This window comes from Triturus cristatus, chromosome 8, assembly GCF_964204655.1.
Source record: "Triturus cristatus chromosome 8, aTriCri1.1, whole genome shotgun sequence".
NCBI lineage: Eukaryota > Metazoa > Chordata > Amphibia > Caudata > Salamandridae > Triturus > Triturus cristatus.
Genome location: NC_140591.1, coordinates 73,221,843 through 73,243,507, shown reverse-complemented (window position 1 = coordinate 73,243,507; position 21,665 = coordinate 73,221,843). Strand labels below are relative to the sequence as shown.

The following is a 21,665-nucleotide window of genomic DNA, read 5'->3' as shown; positions in this document are numbered from 1 at the left end:
CTAAATAGCAAAGTCTCAAAGAATAACTGACCTTTGAATATCACAATTGCTTTTTATAGACAGATTTGCCCCTTTAACAATTTAATTGTTTTGCTGCCATTTTAAACGTTATATTTTTTCCATTTACTATTTGGTGAAGCAAAAATACTCTACAAGCATTTTCTCTGAAATAAGCCTGTCAATTTAAGCTACTGACACTAGGGGTATGGCTAGGATTACTCCTCGAAACCTGCTTTTCTTAACAAGAAACTAGATAACTACATTTTTGGGAGTTCATAGCCTGCTCTCCCCCTAATTACTAATTTAATTCCTTACACTGACACACTCAGAAAAGAAACAATGTACAATGAAAGCGAGAATCTTCGGTAGGAGTTCCTTCAAGAAATAGTTACAACTTTTACATTCTTTATATACATTTACAGATTACAGATCACATCCTGTAGCAAGATGGGACATGTATGGACAATAAACAGAAGGTATAGGGACGACCTCTCCCATTGATGTACCTATGAGAGGAAGGTGAACTGATATCTCAGAGATGAGATGGCTGAAAGGACTTTTCAACACTCATGCCAAACAGAGACTGCTGCCTTTTCAGATGATCTGTATAATCCTAACAGACATTGTGGAGCTGTCTTTTACATCCCAGTACATTTATGTTGTGCTTTACCAAAGCCATCCCTTTGGTAAACACAGTAGTTGTGAAGCTCAGGCGACTGGCAGAACCTAATACAACAAATGCACTACCCAAGCCACAAACTGGAGAAACTTTTAATGGCGCCGCTAAGATTTTAAGGTAGGTATTTTGTGAGGCTACATTTGAATTGCACTAAGATAGGGTGACCAGGCATCCCGGATTTGCCCCGACAGTCCCAGTTTTCAGCCAGCTGTCCGGGCAGATTTCAGGAAATTAAGCTTATGTCCCGGTTTTTAGAGCGGGTTGGCTGAAAAGGGTGGGAGGTGTATTTTTATATTTTGCAAAGCCGGGATAGTTAGCAGCTATTATAAGAAAGCAATTTAATTACATGCTACTGGCTCTTAAAATGGCATTTTATGTATGTTCTTACTGCCTCTTCTTTAATTCTCTGCTGAGGAGCGCTGTCATTCTGTGCGCTAAGTTGAAGGGAAATTGTAGTCCTTCTATTTTTGGGAAATGTCCCGGTTTTGGCTTTAAAATTCTGGTCACCCTAACTAAGACTACATTTTAAATTACACTACAGAATATAAAAATTATTCTATCAAAACTAGGAAGATGAATATATATGAATAAAGAAATTTCTTTTGAAATAAATCTCCGGAGTCTGTACATCATGTTAGAGAAGAACTAAAAATGCTGGAAACCATTTAACTTTGTATACTGAAATGTTGTGCTGGACCACAGGAGTTTTATATCTTGGGAATTGTAAGTAAAAGAACACGTTTTTTGACTAAAAGCAGAAAAGAATAAGTCTTCTATGCAGTTGCCAACAATCAAAAACATGGAATAGAACCAGGACACCGCTACAATGCCCTTAGAGTCAAGACGTTCTGTATTTCCAGAACAGAACTATAGAGACCGGATGTTAGTTACAGAGAGGTGGGAGGCATGAGGAGAAACCAGACTCCCAGATGATCAACTGGATTAACTCTAGGATCAGCCAGAGGAGTGTGCAAATTGTGTGAAGGGTTAAGTCAATCCCACCCTATTGGCCTAACAGTTATGGTGGTTCGTTCTGTACCAGCCTGGTCAAATCCCAGTATCTCCAGTGCTACGACACGGCCAAAACTTTCTTGATCTGATAGCTCTCAGGTCACCAAACACATGCATCAGATAAAATGGCACATTCGGGAATGCATTTTGTAGGTGTGGCATATACCGACGTTTAGCCGTCTCCCAGAGCTCATATGAATACGAATACATGATAGAGCATGGCAAAGGGCAGCCATCACGCTTTCATTTGTTGCAGTGCCATTCACATTTTGGAGTAGCCCATGAGATATCCATTCAGGGATTAGAGTGTCAAAGAGTGACAACATTCTGCCTGCCACCACTAGCACACTTTAAATCCAGCCCTGCTGTCACAATGAGAGCTTTGAACCTCACTGCTATATCAAAGCATTCATATAAAGAACTAACAAATGCGACTGCTACATCACACAAACACACACGCGCGCACATGCGCGTGCCTTGCAACCGATCCGATAACTCTCACCTATCTCTCAAGGCCACTTTCTCGTACGCGTTTATCTTTACGGAGCCCATGAACCAGTGGTTTATCTAGGCAGGAAAGGATGATTATTCACACCTAGTGTTATGACCACTACATACAGTTAGGCCAGTGGCTGAGTGCCCTCACAGAGAGCTTTGGCCAATGACACGGGGAAACTGTTGAGCCCCGGATCTGCCTCATCTTATCCTTAAGGAATCACTAGACTCCAAGACTGCCGTCACCTGAGCTGCGTTCTCCCATAGTGACTGCACTGAGCCACTAAGCAATGTTGGTGACGGGACGTGAGAGGTTTGGGCTTTCGGGACGGATGTAGGGTGTCTGAATATAACCAAAAGACAGTACCAGCACCAGGGGTGAGCTCAGGCTCACAAGCATCTTGGGCATGTCATGCACCATGAAAGTGTTTTGAGAGAGTGGAGTGAGCAGTGATCTGACAGCGCGAAAGTAAATGTGGTAGCCAGACCAGGAGAACATTACCCGACAGGAATGACATATTTTTACCAACCAAAGAAGCCTAATAAAAAGAGAACTACTGGGCTCTTTTGCAAGACCTAGAAATGTCCTGTGTTACTGGAGAATGAAGAGGAGTATGGAGATACAAGATGGTCATGAAGGGATGGTAGGTCTGAAACACTATCCAATGAACACACAGTTCAAGGCTGTGACAAGAAGCCAGGCAGACGTCCTAAAGCGAAGACAAACCGGTTAATTTACAGGTATAAAGTGTCCACGTTGGATCCTTATGGGCCGGGCTAATGGATTTCCAATTAGTCAAATAAGCACTGATATGACTGGGCTTCAAGATGGGCATCATGTAAGGCACTGGAGGGGACTGTATACTGGGGCTAAACTTTGTAACCAAATAATAGAGGGTACATGGTAGGATGTTGGTATTTGGGCTAAACAAAGTTCAGCCAAACGCAAGAGGTGCCCTAACAACACCACTAATCAGATTAAAAAAACTTTCTGATTTATGGAAATGCGTGCATTTTAAAAAGGAACGATCACATTCTGAAGGTGCCATTCCATACCTTCATTAACCTCAGAAAGCAAACGTGCCCTTTTCCGATCACCAAGGCCAGTCAGAACTCTGTGATGAACTCCAAATACGACGAAAGGTAAATAACCAATGGGCGGCTGGTGCAGCAGAGGGATTTGAACAATTTCCTGATACATCATATCAATATGTTGAGCACGTTGAAAATGTCCAATTCAACTTTAAATGTCATTAGAAACAATTAAGTCAAAAGAAGAGTTGCATGATGCAGTGACAGGAGGCAGATGAGGAAGATGAGGAGGAGGAGGAATGAAAATTGTTTCCAGCTCTACACTAGCACCAGTTACTCTTTATCAAAGGATCTTTGGGGATCAGACAGGTTCTTTAAACGGTTGCAAACGGAGGCTTGAGACTATTCAGCGATCACAGAACAGACAGGAGATGGTTTCCTGAAGGTACCCGTCATCATTCAAATGAGGAAGCAAGCCACTGCTGCATGCCTGGGAGGAAACAGCCTATTGCATTTTCTTGCAGCCAAACACAGAAACACAACCTGCAAAAGAAGGATATGGCAGACAAATCATGGAAAACCTCCTATCAGAAGCACCCTCCTCTACTACAAAGAGGACACTTTTTTAGGTAACATCAAATAATTTATAGGTGTAGACGTACAGTGTCTGATTCTTTGGAGTTGCTAAAGATACTTTGTGCTCTGGACAGTCCTAGTACAAGATACAACTGTCTGTAAAAAAATGTTATATTATGAATCACTAAATACAATCAGAGATTTTATATGGGAACATTTCATCTGTTTCATTTCACATTCAGATGCTTTACATGCAAGTTAAGTAAACTCTTGATAATACTTACAATGATGCTAGTTCGGTACTGAGTGAGACAAGTTGTGTCACTGTTTGGGTTAAACTCAATCTGGAAATTGTGACCACTTGCATTTTCTGCAGATGAAGGGATTAATTTTATTTTACGAGCCACTTTATGATATTCTATTAGTTGGGCTTCGATCTGCAGAGGAAAGAAATCATTATAATGCGAAAGATGTCCCCAAGAAATTCAGGTAAAGGTAAGAACAACTTTTAAATCAAACTAAAAACGTCAGTAAAACACATTTCACATTTGTTTTCTTCCATTTCATTCCCTTAGGCCGTTCTCTAGCCATGGTCCGTCCTGCTGCCATTCATGACATTTCTAGCTTAACTCTACAGTAGTGGTTTGGACTGTCCTGAAGCCAATCGAGTGCCATCTGCAATGGACACACGTGTTACAAGGATGGGCTAGAAATGTGACATCAGTCTTTGGGCTGAAAGTCTTTTCCGCCTCAGCTGAGCTGTGTCCCCTCCTTTTCTGATCTGCAAGTGGGATTCACTGGTACCAGAGAGAACGGAAATGGCCAGCGGGCTGGATATCCACTCGTGGCACCTGGGATGATTTCTACTTAGAAAATCACATGAAAACTCTAGCACCTGGGATCACATTGGGAAGTCGCCACTACAAATCAGATGGAAGATGGAGGACATTTTCCCGGCAGTGCTTCAACGTGAGTGTAGTGTGCTCAAGAGCCTGAAGTCAAATCCCCCTCTCTGCCAAAGTTGTGCATGAGCTTGCTCTTTTGTGCAGACAACACTAATGCCCGTGGTCTTGTCCCTCGTCTCTTTTCATGTGTTACCCCCAACAACATAGACTTAGTCTCTTACTTGAGACCATAATGGGTGAGTAGTGGGCTCTACAAAACCCTGATTGATTGATTGATTACAGTCGGATTATATCCCACCAAGATAGACAATTGGTACTAACCACATTGAGCATGCTTCCATGGATGTAGCAGGTGATACAATGGTAACCACTGCTGTCTCTGGCCACAAGCAGGAGGGGCCAGGGGTGTATAGGGTTAGTTTCTTTGGCACGCCAATCCAGTAAGTCCACAATATCCCAACCTCCAGCACTATCTTGACTGTTGACCATGTCGGGGAAATGAAATTGACCACCATGTAGCTACATTGCAGGGATGGACTTATTAATCAATCAATCAATCAGGTGGATTGTACAAGCGCTACTCACCCGTTAGGGTCTCAAGGCGCTGGGGTGGGGGGGCAGGGGTAAGCAGCTCCGTTCAGTCGAAGAGCCAGGTCTTGAGTGTCTTCCTGAAGATGTTCAGGGAGGGGGTGCGTCTGATGTTGATCCGGAGCTCGTTCCAGGTCTTGGCCGCGATGTAGTAGAAGGCCCTTCCACCTGTTCTGGCTTTGAGGATCCGTGGGGTTTCGGCAAGGGCGAGGTAAGCGGATCGGAGGTTTTGGGTATGCGGAAGGAGATTCTCTCATTGAGGTATTGGGGTCAAGTGTTGTGGAGGCATGTGTAGGCGTGGGTGAGTTTCTTAAAAGTGACTCTCTTCTCGACGGGGAGCCAGTGGAGGTTGCGCAGGGTGATGTGTTTGTGTCAGGGATGCCGAGGACAAGTCAGGCTACGGTGTTTTGTATGGTCTGGAGTTTGCGGAGCAGGGACTTGTTGATTCCGGCGTAGAGGGCGTTTCTGTAGTCCAGTCTGCTGGTTAAGAGTGCGTGGGTGATGGTTTTCCTTGATTTGGGGGGATCCATTTGAAGGTCTTTCGAAGGATCCGGAGCGTGTCGAAACAGCTAGAGGCGAGGGCGTTGACCTGTCGGGTCATGGAGAGAGAGGAGTCAAGTATGATGCCGAAGTTTTGGGCGTGGTCCATGGGAGTGGGGGGGCTGCCGAGCACCATGGGCCACCAGGTGTTGTCTCTTGCGGAGGGGGAGAGTCCGAGGATGAGGACCTCTGTCTTCTCCGTGTTGAGCTTCAGGCAGCTGCTGCTCATCCAGGATGCGACATCCTTCCTTCCTTCCTGGAAGTTGAGTCTGGTGCTGATGGGGTCCTTGGTGAGGGAGAGGATGAGCTAGGTGTCATCTGCATAGGATACAATGCTAAGTTCGTGGTGTCTGACGATGGCGGCAAGGGGGGCCATGTAGATGTTGAAGAGCATGGGGCTGAGTGGGCGGTAGACTACTGGCTTGGAGATTGTTACTTTAGTGACTCCCTTCTGAAAGAGGTATGAGTTTAGTAACATTTGTAAATTCTTTAGAGATGCTGTCTTTTTTTTAAATTTGGCCACGACTGTGACTAACTTCTTTTTAAATGCATGTTTCTATACTCGTGTACATCTGTTTTTACGGGTACTCCAGACTGGTTTGAACTCTGGACTCACTGTCATAACAGGTATTCAGCAAGCAATTTCAAGAGTTTCTGTGCCTTGTCTTATCAAATTCATTAAAAAAATTAGGGAGATGCACATTTGCCTTTTCTTTTTCTGGGCTTTTAAAGACGTTATTTTCAGAATGAATGCCAGATGTCAACTTGAGCCCTAGGATGACCCCATGTTCCTGACAGCGACCCATCCAGTGCACCATCTTTGCAAAAACAGACTGGAGGAAACACGTAATGGAGCACGTGTCCCATTCAAACCTGAAAGCAGTAGTTACCTTTTAAGGGGAAATTCTTAGAAGCAAAAGAAGCCACGTTTATAGATGTTCCAAGTGGAACAGAGGTATATATGACATGTTCGCAACTGAAAAGTATTTTGACCACATACTCGAGATGCAGCTCCACTTGTGAGTGGATGATATCAGTCAGATGAGAGCATCAGCCAAGTGCCCTTCTCCTCCTACCTCACTAGACATGCTTCGGTTATAATGACATCGTTAGCTATCTCCAACACAAGTTCTCATCAGCTCGTTCAGTACTGATTAAGCCCACTTTCCACCTTATTTTGATGTAATGGAAAGGCTTCTTCAAGAGGCTATCAGTCTCCAACCAGTGACGGCTTCTCTCCTATCATCAAAGGGGCTTTGTAAGGACATCAAGTGGCAGCCATGAGTCAGACCATGCACTGCCAGGCTCCAGAATCTCCATGCCTATTAGTTGTCACTTCAATGGAGATGGCCTCCATTTGAAGACTTTCAGCAGCCTTATTAATAAATTAAGCAAAGGAACAACATCGCTTCAAGGCACTACAAAATAGGTAAGGAAATCCACCTTCAGCGAATGAGCATGGCCTCATGAATGACCTTGAAGGAAATGCCATGGCAGGAAGTGGTCACAGTCTTGGTGTGAGTGGAGTATGAGTTACCTCAAAGGTAAAGTAGTTTCATCGAGTGTAATGCTGGAACACCTATGAAAGGTCGACCATTGCGAAAGGTATATATGTTCGCAAAGGGTGGTTGAGCAGAGCTAGGTCAGTTAGCTGAGGGCTAACAGCAAACTGTGAGGGTTGACATTCTGTCAGTAACCGTAGTTGCTGCACAGTTTTATGCAAGTGTGGATACGAGAGAAACAGGGACTATAGCACAATGTTTGAGTTTGATGTAAAATAGCTATTGATTTTTCACACTGACAAGAGAGGGATTCAGAACCAAGAAAGGGTTTAAGCATGCTAGACTTTGAGGAGATTGGAGCTCAAATACATGTGATCTTAAATGAGGAATGTTTGGGGCACATATAATGCTTTTTAAAAATGCTAAACTGACAAGCCTATAATGAGCCTCAGGACTGAGACCTTTTCGCTAGTGCTATCCTCACTTTCAGCACTTCATTTGAAAGATAAGCAAACGGAAAACACATGAATTGGCGGACAGCTGCGCAAACACAGGAGGCAGTGATTGTGGAGTTATAATCCATGCTCTTACCCCGATTTATGCCCTCCGTCATTAAACCTGATGATCTGTATCATGAAGAAGAGGCTAGAAAGTGTTGCGGTGAAAACTGAGATGCAATGTACCATGACAAAAATGAGTGCAACAACAGAACAAACAAGAGTAGGAAATATTGAACCGTCCTCTTACAGAGATAAAACAAGAACCGATACATCACAGATCCATTGGGTGAGGTGTTCGGAGGGCACACAGGACTAGAGAGGCTAGCTCCAGTTACATCCTTAATCTGGAATGATGCCATAGAAAATACAAGTTACTTACCTGTACACTGTGATTTTCCAGTATTGATATCTTTTATAGGTTCACATGCTTGAATCTTCCCCGTCGTCATGGTGGGAGTCCCACAGTAACAGTAAAAATAGAAGTACTGAAACTTTAGCATAGACCTCAATAGGAAAACAAACAACAGATTTATTAACCTTTCAACATCATTTTATAACATCCAGAGTTCAACCAATCAGGGAAGAGACCTCAGAATACTGTTCCCCTACAGGGCCACCATACCTCAGATCTCGAGCACAAGTGTATATAGGGTTATAAAATGGTGAGCCTGATGGGGGAGGAGGTAGGATTGCATGTGAATCTATAAAAGATATCAATACCGGAGAACCACAGTTTACAGATAAGCAACTATTTTTTGTCCAGTATTGTATCTTTTATAGATTCACATGCTCAAATCCGACTAGTAAGCATTATCCCCAAAAAAATAAAAGAATGGCAGTGGGAAGACAACTATCCCACCATGACTTTAAAGAAAAATACTGTAAGGCGAATATAAGGTACATAAAATAAGGTACATAAAATGCAAGAATAAAAACGGCAAAGAGAAATACAAAGAAAAGAGGCTAGAAGCCACATACCTTATGCAAAGAGGCATTATAGTGCAGCATGCCCAACTGCTATAGCCGTCTTCTTCCAACCATCGATGCAGTAATGCTTGTGAATGTGTGAGCGTTTGCCCAGGTTGCTGCCCTGCAAATGTCAGGACGGATGCTTCTGCAAACAGGGCTGAAGACATTGCAACCTTTATTGTTGAGTAAGCCTGCGTCTTCGCAGGCAGTGATTGGCCAGACTTTTCATGGTAGAAAAGCATCGCTGAAGTGACCCAACGAGCAATACTAGCCCGTGTCAAGGATTGTCCTTTTCTAGGAACAGAGAAAGATACCAGTAATTGAGGCAATTTGTGAAAAGTTTTCGTTCTTTTCAGGTAAATCTTCAAACAGCGTTTAATGTTCAGGGAATGCAAAGCTTTTTCTACCGCCGAGGATGGATTAGGAAAGAACGCACGTAGAACTATAGGTTCGTTGAGGTAATAAGATGATGGCACTTTAGGAATGAATGAAGGATTGGTGCACAGGATTTCTCTGTCAGGTAGGAACTGAAGATATGGCTCTTTTATTGTAAACGCCTGGATTCCGCTGAAACGTCTTGTCGATATGATGGCCAAGAGAAAGGCTACCTTCCAAGAAAGTAACTTTAGCTCGCATTTGTGAACGGGCTCAAGAGGAGGTCACATATGATGCGACAGAACCGTATTTAGCTGCCAAAGAACTGGAGGAGGTTTTACAGGCGGGTAAGACCTAACAAGCCCTTTCATAAACTCTTTGATAAGCCTATTGGACCACAATGATGATTGATCCGGAAGTCGCCTGTACCTAGAAATGGAAGTGAGGGGGACTTTTATGGAAGAATACAATAGTCCTGCTTTGGCTAGATGCAGAAGAGAATGCAACACCTGCTCAGGTGTGGCAGAAAAAGGGTGATATGACTGAGTAGTACACCATACACAAAATCTCTTCCATTTAGCCATGTAACATTTGAGCATAGAAGGGCCTCGAGCCTTCTGCAGTATTGACCCACATTCCTAAGATAAGTTAAAATTTCGTATTCAGCGTATTGAGAAGCAAAGCCGATAAGTGAAGAATGGGAATTTGAGGATAACTACTTGGATCTGGTTCACATAGAGAAGATCGCCCTTTGGTGGAAAGAGAATGGGAGCACACTCTAGCACTAGCAGAATTGTCTTGCCCATCCCGGAGCGATGAGGATGAGCCAACATGGCTCTCGCTTCATCTTTTGGAGAACTCGAGGAATGAGAGGAAACCCGTGATTGGGGGTGGGGGGCGGGGGATTTGGGAGGGACGGCGAGGCATACAACATCCCCGCCCATGAAAAATTAAAGGTGCCTCCCAAAGACCCCGGCTGAGGAACTCAGCTTGTGAAAAAAGTTCACTTTTTGTTAAGGGACGAAGCAAACAGATCTAATGTTGCACAACCCCAAGACCGGAAGACTATTGTCAGCTGTTGGTCGGTAAGCTCCCATTCGTGGCATTGCTTAGTTACTCTGCTGAGAGAGTCGGATCACTTGTTGTGGACTCCAGGTATGTGTTCCACCCAAAAAAGGAGATGTCGTTGGCAAAAAGCCATTCCAAAATCTGTTCAGCTTGAAGGGAAAGCGTGTGAGATCTCGTGCCACCTTGCTTTCGAAGGTAGAACATGGTGGTGGTATTGTCCATCCTGACAAGGACTGAAGAACCTCATATCCGAGGTAGGAATGCTTTCAGGCCGAGGAATACTGCTCTGAGTTATGGAAGATTTATGTGCCATTCTGAATCCTGCTTGGACCATTTGCCGTGAACCTGCAATTCCTGGAAGTGGGCCCCACATAGATGCATCTGAGGTCATCACCAGTTGCGGCACTGTATAAAGGAATGAGAGACCTTGAGAATTATTTTTCTTGACCATTCACCAGGACATCGCAGCTTTCATTGCTGCGGAATTGTGAATCATGTCGTCGAACGATCCCCGAGACTGAGCCCACTGTGCATCCAGCTGCTCCTGCAGCAGTGGCATGCGGATACTGCAATTAGGGATTAACAGGATGGAAGGACATCATCCCCAGCATGGACTTGTATACTCTCTAGGACATTGACTTTTTTATATGACAGAAGCCGTGTCGTATCCTGAAGGCATAAAATACTTTTGTGAGTTAGAAAAGCTTTGCCTGGGTCTATGTGGAGGCATGGCCATAGAAAAGTCAGATTTGGAAGGGATGAGAGAACATTTTCCAGATGGAGACAGAGTCCAAGAGTCTGGAAGAGATTCCAACAGGCTTGTGTAGAGATTTTGGCCACCTGAAAAGTCTGAGCTTTTATTAACCAGTCGTCCATGTAGGGGAACACCTGGTGACCTGAACGTCTTTGGAGAGGTGCTATTGGGGCCATGCATTTGGTGAACTCTGGGAGCAGATTTTAAACCGATGTGTAGCACTTTGAATTGGTAATGGCAGCCTGCCACTTCAAACCTGAGAATTTTGCAATGCTTGGTGCGTATGGGAATGTGGAAATAAGCATCAAGGAAATCGAGAGAAGTCAGATAATCTCCTTTTTCCATGAGAAGAAGGATCTCTTGTAGAGAGAGCATCCTGAAGGATTGCTTCTTGATGAACGTGTTCAGTAACCAGAGGTCCTCGACCTTTCTCCATTTCCTTGTCTATTTCTGGATTAGAAAGAAGTGGGAGTAAACCCCCTGATTGTGCTGGTTATGGGGTACCTCCTCCATGGTATGCTTCAAAAGAAGTGATCGTATTTCTTCTCTGACATCGGGAAGATGCTGAAGAGGAACTTTCCGTGGTGAGACATTTGAAGGGTGCTGAACAAACTCCAGGGTGTGACCGTGCTGGAAGATGTCTAAAACCCATTTGTCTGATGAAATGGATTTCCATTTTTTGTAGAATTTGGAGAATTCAGGACCAAATTGAAGTGGGACTGTGGTGGCAGCGGTCTGGCGATTCTCATTGCCTTCTGTTGGAGTCTTGAGATTTCCCAGCTGATTGCTGTTGCTTACACCCTGCGGCTCTTGAATAAGAAGGCATGGCATTGGAGTGGTAAGTTTGAATGTAAAAAGATGGTTGGTGGATATGCTGTGGATAAGGTTGATACTGCTGGTGGAATTGCAGCCGTGATGGGTATTGCCCCCGAACTCTTCCACGAAAGGGCAGAAAACGGCACTGCTGGAGACTGCCTAGCGACTTAGCTGTGTCTGTGTCCAATTTGATGAATTGTAGCGCTTCATCTTTTCAAACAGACACTCCCCATCAAAGGGCATATCTAGCACCTTGGCTTGCACTTCTAGACAGAAGGTAGTAGCCCTCAATCAACACGTTGATGCAGCACTGCTGCTCCTGCCATCTGGCGAAAAGTGGTGGATTACACATCCATGGCAATCTCAATGAGCTCTGAAGATGTTTTTTCCCCTTCAGACAGAATGTCCTTAGCCTCCTTTTTATCTTCTGGTAGATATTCCAAGAGAGCAGTAATGTCCGGCCACATCTGTCGGTCAAATCTTCCCAGGATGGCCATGGCATTGGAGGCTCTAATGGAGGAGGCCACCGCAGCAGAAAAAATCCTTACGATGTCAAGACGGAGTCCTTCTTTGTCAGGTGGAGCCGTACATGGAGACGATGGATTTTTGGTTAGCCACTGTGCTACCTACATAATGACTGAATCCAGCCTAGGATGTCCAATAAGGCATGCGTGCAAGTTCTCTGGGGACTTGTACTTTTTGTCCAGTTTTGGTACGACCGCTGGAATAGATGCTGGTGATTTCATGAGCTTGATTCCCTCCTGCCACAAAAAATCTACTATGGGAACTGCTCTGAAGGAACATTGAGTGCCCTGCTTGAAATCATCAAGAAAACATTCAGCCTGTTTAGCTTTCATAGGCATGCTCTAATAGATCGTGAAAACCACAAATATCTGCAGGCGGTGAATCCGCAGATGGTAGGATAGGAAATGACAGCATAGGGTCTATATAATAGTCCCATTCATCATGAACGTCTAGATCAGTATGGATCTCACATTCCTGCATTTGGCGTTGATCCATATCCTAGGTGTCCTCCGTAATGATGAGAGGTGGAGGCAATACCCTTTCTCGTATGAACTTCGGAGTGTTTTGGCCAGCAAGATGAAAAGGAATCTCTTGAGGAGGCGTAGGCCGTTGGAGAGCGTTAGCATATGGAAAGCGTTTATAATAGTCATCCATTATATGACATAAATCTGATACCAAAGAAACCGGAACATTAATAGATGGTTACCTAAGGAGATGGCATTTCCTCTCTTGGTTATCATAGGGATAATGCTCCTGGAAGGCATCAGGCCTCTGTACTGAAGAAGAATCTCTATCCGCAAAAGAAACATCCCTTGAAAGGTAAGCAGATGGATCATTGTCCTCAATGTCCTCATCTTCCAAGTCCTAGCATTTGACTCTTAACTGGGATGGACTACAAGCAGGGCCAAACAAGTCCTCATCCTCAGACTCTTGAAAGTCCAAAAGACGAGTTGGAGGTAAAGGGGATATCTTTGAGAAGTCCTTTTTTTTTGCTTTGTGGGTGCAGGAAGCTGGTTTTCCCCCGGGCTTGACGACGGTGCCGTCACCAATACAGCCGTCTGCGACATCGATGACAGCCTGGACAACCATCGTCTGCGGGGTAGCCCTCAGCAGTGCATCGACGGGAGGGTAAAAGACGGTGAAATCCTCATTGACGGTGATGTTGTAGTCACTGTCAGCTGTAAGCCTGATGATGCTGCTGCCGATGTCTTGACCGTTGTGGCTGATGACAGCGTAGAAATGGCTGCCTTCTTCGTTGATGGCGGAATCTTTGACGATGAAGCCGTCGACGGACTAGGTGAATGATCCCTGAAAGGAGTCTGGGGAGCAGAAGCTGGCGCTGAAACAGATTTAGCAGTCTCCGTCTGTTTTTTTTTTTTTAAGGTGTTTCCCATCAGAATTTTGCTTTTCCTGGGACTTGGATCTTTCAGAGTTCCCATGGTGAGAAGAGGAGCTGCCTTCTTTCTCTTCCTAGAGGAAGAATGAGCTTTTTCCTTAAGTTCAGACTCTGAGTCTGAGGCTGAGGCAGCCGCCTTCTTTCAGAGCTAGAGGAGCAGTCTACCCTCTCTATCCTTGAGGGTTTGTGGCTGAAAAAGTGAGGCAATATGTGCATTCCCTGGGTTTATGGTCAGCATAGAGGCAATACAGACACTGTTTGTGGGGGTCATCTGAGAAAAGTCTACACTTCCCACAGGTCTTGCAAGGCCTAAACAGCCTTTTTTCAGCTCTGGCATTTTGAATGAAGGAACAGGCAAAGAGATAGTTCACATGTATCTTGAATGTAGCTGAATAGCTGAAAGCTGGAGGTCAAACGTTGCAGAAAAAACACTGTCACTGAGAAGAGCTCAGCGAGACTCCCTATCACACAACATGCGGTAAGAAATGTGAGGCATGGTGGCCCTTTAGGGGAAAGATATTCTGAGGTCTCTACTCTGATTGACTGAACTTTTGATGTTATTAAATGATGTTGAAAGGTTAATAAAATTGTTGTTCCTTTTCCTACGGAGGACTATGCTAATGTTTCAGTACTGCTATTTTTACTGTTATTGTGGGACTCCCACCATAACGACAGGGAAGATTCAAGCATGTGAATCTATAAGAGATACAATACTGGAGAAATAAGAATAACCAACATTGGGGTTAGAGTAATTCACTGCAGCAAAGATGTATGCAAAATACAAAGACCATGGATGGTAAATCACCTGTTAAGCTAATACAATTATACTCATTATTTCAAACAACCTTATTGTAATTTATAAGCTTGTTAGTTGTTTAAGAAGAACAATGGGATTAGCAGGATATTGGTGGGGTGATTACCTGCTTGAGACAGTTACAGATCTTACCAGCCATAACAAAAGAATTCCCCATTGGGATGAGACAATACTTTATATATAACGATACTATGATTTGTCACGTTTGAAAGACTAATGCCATTATATATTGCTCCAAGGGTCGGCACTCCTCGCCAGCCCATGAAGTAAACAGCAACCTTGAGCAGGGTAAGCCTAAAGGAAAGCTGAAGGAATGCATGGTTTTACCGCACTTGCCGGTGATCTGCAAGTTGTTTGTGTGTGTTTGCAGTATCACTTCCTCATCACATGTTGATACAAGGTTTCTATAAGTCAGACCGCTACCATTAGAGCATGATGATGGGTACCAACGATAATGTTGTTGTATTTTTCATCCTAGGTAAGTGGATATATCAGTGCAGGTAGGAATTTTCTGAATCACCTGGTGTGATGTATCCACATAGACTTAAAAACAAGGATCCCTGTATAGCCCTGAAGAAGGCCCCTCACCATGTATATGGCAACAGAAGAGCAGAAACATGTTGGCACATTATAATGATGTTAGCATCATTGTGCCCTTAAGTAATCATACCTAAGGCGGTACCTTAGGTAAGATTAAAAAAGTAATCATACGTAAGGTACTACATAATAAAGGGCACACTTGACATATACCCGAAGGCATTCTGAACTCTAAGTGGATCCCTGTATTATCTAGAAATGAGCACATCTTAAGAAGTTCCACATAAAATAGGTTGAGTCCGCCCTGAAACTAGGGTGGGATAGGTGGCCAATGATGAAGTATGCCGCATTATGTGGGTGAGACATCTTGTCTCTAAGTATTTAAAATAGGATAGGAAAATATAAGATAATTCCCAGTACCTGTGTGTTATTAAGATAATAAAATTATCACCTGCCAAATTATTGAGTTCTGTGTAATGTTGCGCTTCTTTACGAAACAAGAACTGTTATTTGAGTAAAGAGGAACAAAAACATACTTGTGCCCGGTCTATTAAGCTATTTTTTTTTGCAAATCATTTAAACACAGAGAATGGTTTTACTTACACTTTCTCGGATTTTGGCAAATCGCAGCTCCTCATTCCATAAATTCTTTCTGTCATCATCCAGCTGCTTGGTGTGGTTGTTTATAGTCTGCTGCAGCTCATTTTGCTCATACTTGATCCGCTCAATGTCGGCCACAGAATATTTCTGATTTTCCAGAATGTTCTTAAGGCGAGCGTCCTCCGCGTTCATTGCTTCAAACTCCAATTCTGTGCAAAACAAAGACATCATAAACTCTGCGGAAGGGCTTTAAAGTCAAGCAGGCATTCTTCTGTGATCTCTCACCTGAAAAATGGCTTTGTAACACCGGGACCACCCTTTTCAGTAATCTGAAGTACACAACTATTTCTGTATGTTTTGTATATTTAATTGTGTCCCCGTCTGTGTTTTCTTCTCTCCTCCTTCCCACTTCACCACATATACACCATTAAATGTTCCCCATATTTGTTTTGCATGACCCATCTTGTAACTGGTGTCTTGAAACTTTGTTTCTTGTAAATGGGCGTCAACTTTGTTATGGTTGGTACTGCAAACCTAGTAAAGCACTGTCACCTACATTGGGTCTGTCATATTTTACTTGGAACCACAAATAAATACATTTTGCTTTCATCTGGTCTCTGGGACACACCAGTAGACCTCCTGGTCCAGACGTTTAGCACTGCACTAATCCTTTGTCTTCAACAATCCCAACTAGAACTAGTAAGGTAGTACCATTGGTTGTAGATGTAGTAGTAGTAAAATATTAGTAATAAACTCATAGTGGGTCGCAGTGGAAGTAATGTCTGAACTAGAAGTAGATTTAGTACCAGTGGTTTCAGGAGCATTTGTACTCCTCTAGCTAAAACAGTGAAACAACTTTACTAAACTACTTAAACGTGATACAGGGCAAATCAAACCTTTTCGCTGCAGTGCCCAACGGTGTAAACAATTCATGTGATGATTAAGATTCGGAGGTTTTATTCTGAGTTCACTTGTCATCATTTTAATAACTCCCTTGTGAAAGGCACAAAAGCATAATTTATAATAACCATAAAAAGAGGACAGAACTTGGAGTAAAAAGTTACATGAAGAGAGACTACAGAGCAGGAGACTCATTGAATATCAGCTGGTGTGTGGGGTGAATTCCCCAACTGAGGCTGCACTGGAGTACTTGTACCAGCACGTTATGGCAGTCCTTCCCACAGCCTAATTTATTATCCTATTTCTGTTCAAACACCCGTCAAGGAGCTCAGGCTGGAAGAGCACGTCCACTGGTGTAACAAACATGGCAAATACAGAAATACAAAGCTTAAAAGGGTTTCATGTCATGATGTGATTTGGGAGAATCAACATAATAGTTTTTCAAAAATGAAGAAACTAAATGTGATAAATTGCACGAAAAGAATTATAGTTGAAATCAGGCGACTCTTCACTTTTTGGGTTTCTGAGAGTTGAACTAGTTGAACCTCTTCTTGAAGCCACAAAGATAATCAAGTTCTAACCGCTGTGGCTACTTTACTGTACATGTTAAAGACAACAATCAAATCAAATGTACACTGATTTTGGGCAAATTACTAATTTGGAGCATTTCGTAATCTCCTCTTACCAAACCTCAAGCAGCTCTCTGGCCCCATAATCAATAGTCTCGCCTGGAGAAGGGTTAGTGAGTCTGTCTTCATTGAAGCGGCCACTTCAGTCAAACAGATTGTCAGTGACTCAAAGTCTGCATTTGGGCTGCACTGAAATGTTACCAGCATCCTGGCAGACCTGCCTCTGGATGAGGTAATATAAACCTCTGCACAAACCATGAAGAAGCAATGGCCTCGAGTGACACATGGCAGGCAATGGCAACCTATCGCAGAAGAGAAGGGACTCTTTTGCTTGGTTGAGTTAAGAGTCATCAAGCCACATATTCAAACATTCGTTCCACCATCTTAACAATAGCCTAGGAAAGTCCATTAATAGAGTAAGCACAAGTCCAGCAGCTGAGGCCCAGACAAAAGGCAGCATGTCCAGCTAGCCTATACACAAAGGAGATGAGGAGTCTATTTCTGCGAACCGGTACAACCAAAGGTCACAGTCAAATATGAAACAGATCGAGCTCGACTGAAATATCCATCTTTTCTAACCAGCTCTTGCCTTCTGCAACACAGAGACCCTGGCAGGGTGCAGGCCGGCCAAAGGTTGCGTGAATGAGAAATCTGACACATTAATTCAACATACCAAATTGGCACAATGGCCTTGGTTTTCCTCACTCTACCCAAATAAGTGTCCTGATTATGAACCCGTGCCAGACTCAGGCTTGTAAAACTCAATAAGATCCGGATGCGCCAGACCTCTCAGATGTGGTATCAGCCACTTTGTCATCTCTTTGGTAATTTTAAAAAGAACCAGATAAATCAGTGATCACAGTGGGTATGAAGAACAGTGTTTGGTTACAACAAAAGCTGATCTTGTCGTCCCATTTAGGATGCAAGGTCTCTACATTTGATATCCATTTAAATATCTTCAGTAACTTAGGAAATCGTTTGGTATAATATTCATAGAGCTGTGTAGTTAGATCCATCCCCTTGGTTTTCTTTTGGACACAAAGCAGAACGGTTCCCACCTAATACATTCACAAAACACATATGTGTATGTGGCCTTCCAACTTCTCACACCACTGATTACATGTAAAACACTTCCATTAGGTTTGCAACTCAATAACACATCTAGCCAAACCTGTATGTAGTGTTGCTAATATCAACCTTGAAAGAAACAAAAACGAAACCTTAACAAATATTTTATTACTATCTTCAGCGACGCCAGTGACCTATGCGGTCATTCAACCATGCATATTTTCCTGACCAGTGCATTTTGTGGCATAAACTATATCTCATTTTGTGTGCCCACATTTTTCACAAGATTCCTTTATTCAGCGACAAAGTTTCCAGACATGGTTTTGCTGTACCAGCTCCCGTTTAACTGGCCACAAAATATCTCTTTGATATCCACAATCCGTTTTTACATACTTCAAATATTTCCCTCTGTGTGCGAACGCTCGGGCCAATTTCTCATTCATCGAATAAAATGTCCTAACATTACCTGGTAGTTTGTAGAGAAAATGTTGCGACTCTATACATCAGACTGCGATCACCAGATAAACCCAATGAAGCCTAACGCCTATCTATCCAGACTGGCACATGGTCTACGTCAGCCTTGGCTAGACTGAACACTCCTCTCCACCCCTGCATATGAAGTAGAATTTCAGGAAACTGATCTCAGAACATGCATCCCAGATTGTGTGCATGGACGCATACTTATGGTAGAAGAACATTTACTATTATATACAAGGTTACTTTTGGGCATCAACAGTGCAAGTTCTCTCCTCTTCACTAGACACAGACAGGAAGCTGCGTTACCTGTGCCGTGCCATAAGGCCCGTCCAGGGGATTACAGTAGGTTCCCACCTGTCTTCCTTTATAAATGATCTCAGCTCAAAGCCATATGTTAAGACTGCAGGACTCAAATTCAGTAAAATTGCTTGACATCAGTGGTAAATTGTGCGCATGATGTGGCTGCAGTAGGAGTTGACGAGGGGAACCCACAAACACACACAGTCACTGGACACTCCCTCCCCAAGTTATTTTATTAAAGGTGTCAACATTGAGGTAGTACACAGAGACAATTATTTCCAGGTAATGGATTCCACAAGGCCTGCTAAGATGAAAAACAGCCAAGAAATCAATCCATCCTCATAACTCTTACTGTGGCTTCAACCGCATGCCTGCTGCTTCTTCAAGTATCCTACTTGACAACCAATGAGGCTGTCCTAATGAGGCTCTTTTTGGACCTGGTCCCCGTCTGAAACCTCTTGCCTGGAGCCTGAGTTGACAGGCACACTGCATCAATGAAGCACTTCTGATACCACACTACTCGAAGAAGACCTGTGCTGGACTGGAGTGCGCTCTGGGTCCTTTTGCAGGGCTTCATGGCGCCTCACAAGATAGCAGCATATTTATTACCCAGCAGCACAGCAGATAAATGATGGACTGCTGGGGATAAACTGGAGTGGACCGGGTGATGGGACCCTCTGCTGTACTGCAGATGTTGTGGTCTCCTAGAGAAACCTGCAGCTCTGTAGGGGCTGCTCTGTGGCCACCTCACCTCAAAACTCCACAAACTGGTTTTGACTCACAGACAGCAGGAGAGAGATGAGGGATGCCTGTGTTCCCTGCCACTCTTGCCTGAAACAAAACTGGCACCCACCTGGCCTTAATTGCCTCCATTGTCTGGGGCAGCACTCAAATACACAATGGATATTGGTGCACCGGTGTCATAGTTTTCCAAAACCTGTCACAGTGACAAACATTTGATAAGAGGTGAGTGTTGGCTGGGAACTAGTGGAAATTTAAAGGGAAAATGCCTAGTCTGATCTCCTGCTTAATCTGGTAGTTTATGCCAATCCTTGGTTCCCTCCCTTATGTAATAGTCAGTCTGGGGTCTGCCTTCGCATGGTAACAACTTGAAACCACAAAGACATACTACACTGGTTAGCACTACAACCTAAATATTTTTTGACATGTTGGCATGATGGTGAAGGGCCAATTTTGAACCATGCCTAACCAGTACAAATCTGATGGATTGATAAGGTTGTTGCAACTATGGCCTCACTGGAAGCAACCATGGGGCCTGCCCCAGAACGTGGTGGAGAGGGCTCTTCGTTAATGGACGTCGAGACACCCTGCTACAGCTCCCGGACGACGTGATGACCTCGTACGATCACATGAAGGAGGCCCTGCTCACCCGCTATGGCCTCACCGCAGAAATGTACCGCCAGCGCTTCCGAGACTGCAAGAAACTCCCCGGTACCACTTGGGTGGAGTATGTAGACTTTTTTAGCAGAGCCCTGGAAGGGTGGGTCAAGGGCAGCAAAGTCACCTCCTACGAGCAGCTGTTCGACCTCATTGTCTGGGAGCATCTCTCCAACAACTGTTTCGTCGAGCTAAGACAGCACCTCCTCGACAGCAAACTGACCGAGCCGCGGAAGCTCGCCGTCGAGGCCGATCGGTGGGTGAACACCCGGGTCCCCCGGAACTCGATGGGGGAGTACCAGCGGAACGCCACCGGACCCCCCCGCCAGCGCGGCGGAGGAGGAGGGTCAACCCGGAACAGAGACTTTACAGCAGGGCCGCCCCGGAGTCCTCCTCGGGGTCCGCCCTCGAACCGCACGTCCCCGACCCTAGCACGAAGGGGGACAACCCCAGCCCGACCAGGACCTCGGCCAACGGTAACCTGCTACAGCTGCCAACAACCAGGGCACTATGCCAGTGACCCAACCTGCCCCATGAACCGACGAAGCGGGGCCACCGGGCCCCCGCCCCGACAGCTGGCGGCCACCGCCCTGGGGGAAGGGGAGGAGGAGGAAGAGAACACCGACGCCGGGTCCACCGAGTGGGAGCCGGCCGCCATATCCCTCGTATGCCTGGGCAGCCGAGAAATGGTGCCCCAAACCCCCATCCCGAGCAACACCCAGAAATACCAGCAGTGGGTCACCATTAATGGACGCCGGGCCGAAGCCCTCCGTGACACTGGAGCCAGCGTGACCGCTGTCCGCTGCCACCTGGTGACCCCCGAACAGATCCTGCCTCATGTACTGTGCCCCGTCCGGACGGCCGACAACACCGAGAGCATGTGCCGGATGGCCCGGATTCCATTTGAGTGGGGAGGAGTGTCAGGCCTGCTGAAAGTGACCGTTCGCGACGACGCCCCGGTGGACTGCCTCCTGGGGAACGACCTGGAAAGTTCCCCCTGGGCCCCCGACGAGCCCGAGGGGCCCGAACCACCACCTCCCTCGGTCGAGGAGGAACTCGACGAGGATGCCGGGCCGTCCGAACTTCCCCAGAACGAGATCGCCTCCCTCGGCGAACACCCTGAACTTGCACAATGGCGCCACGACGGGGGCCCCACAAGGGAACAGTTCCAGCAAGAACAGAAAACCTGCCCCTCCCTCGAGGGGACCTGA

At 44.9% G+C, this 21,665-nt stretch overlaps 1 protein-coding gene across 3 annotated transcripts in view; it reads right to left on the bottom strand.

Moving 5' to 3' along the window:
- Positions 1–21,665, bottom strand: part of NDC80 (NDC80 kinetochore complex component) — a 252,088-nt gene that overhangs the window by 54,050 nt on the left and 176,373 nt on the right. For all 3 annotated transcript variants that reach the window (XM_085621026.1, XM_085621025.1, XM_085621024.1), the window contains exons 11-12: positions 15,686–15,891; positions 4,078–4,230 (exon numbers count right to left, since the gene is read on the bottom strand). In XM_085621026.1, coding sequence (XP_085477152.1) covers positions 4,078–4,230; positions 15,686–15,891 — 359 coding nt within the window. The remainder of the gene's footprint in view (positions 1–4,077; positions 4,231–15,685; positions 15,892–21,665) is intronic.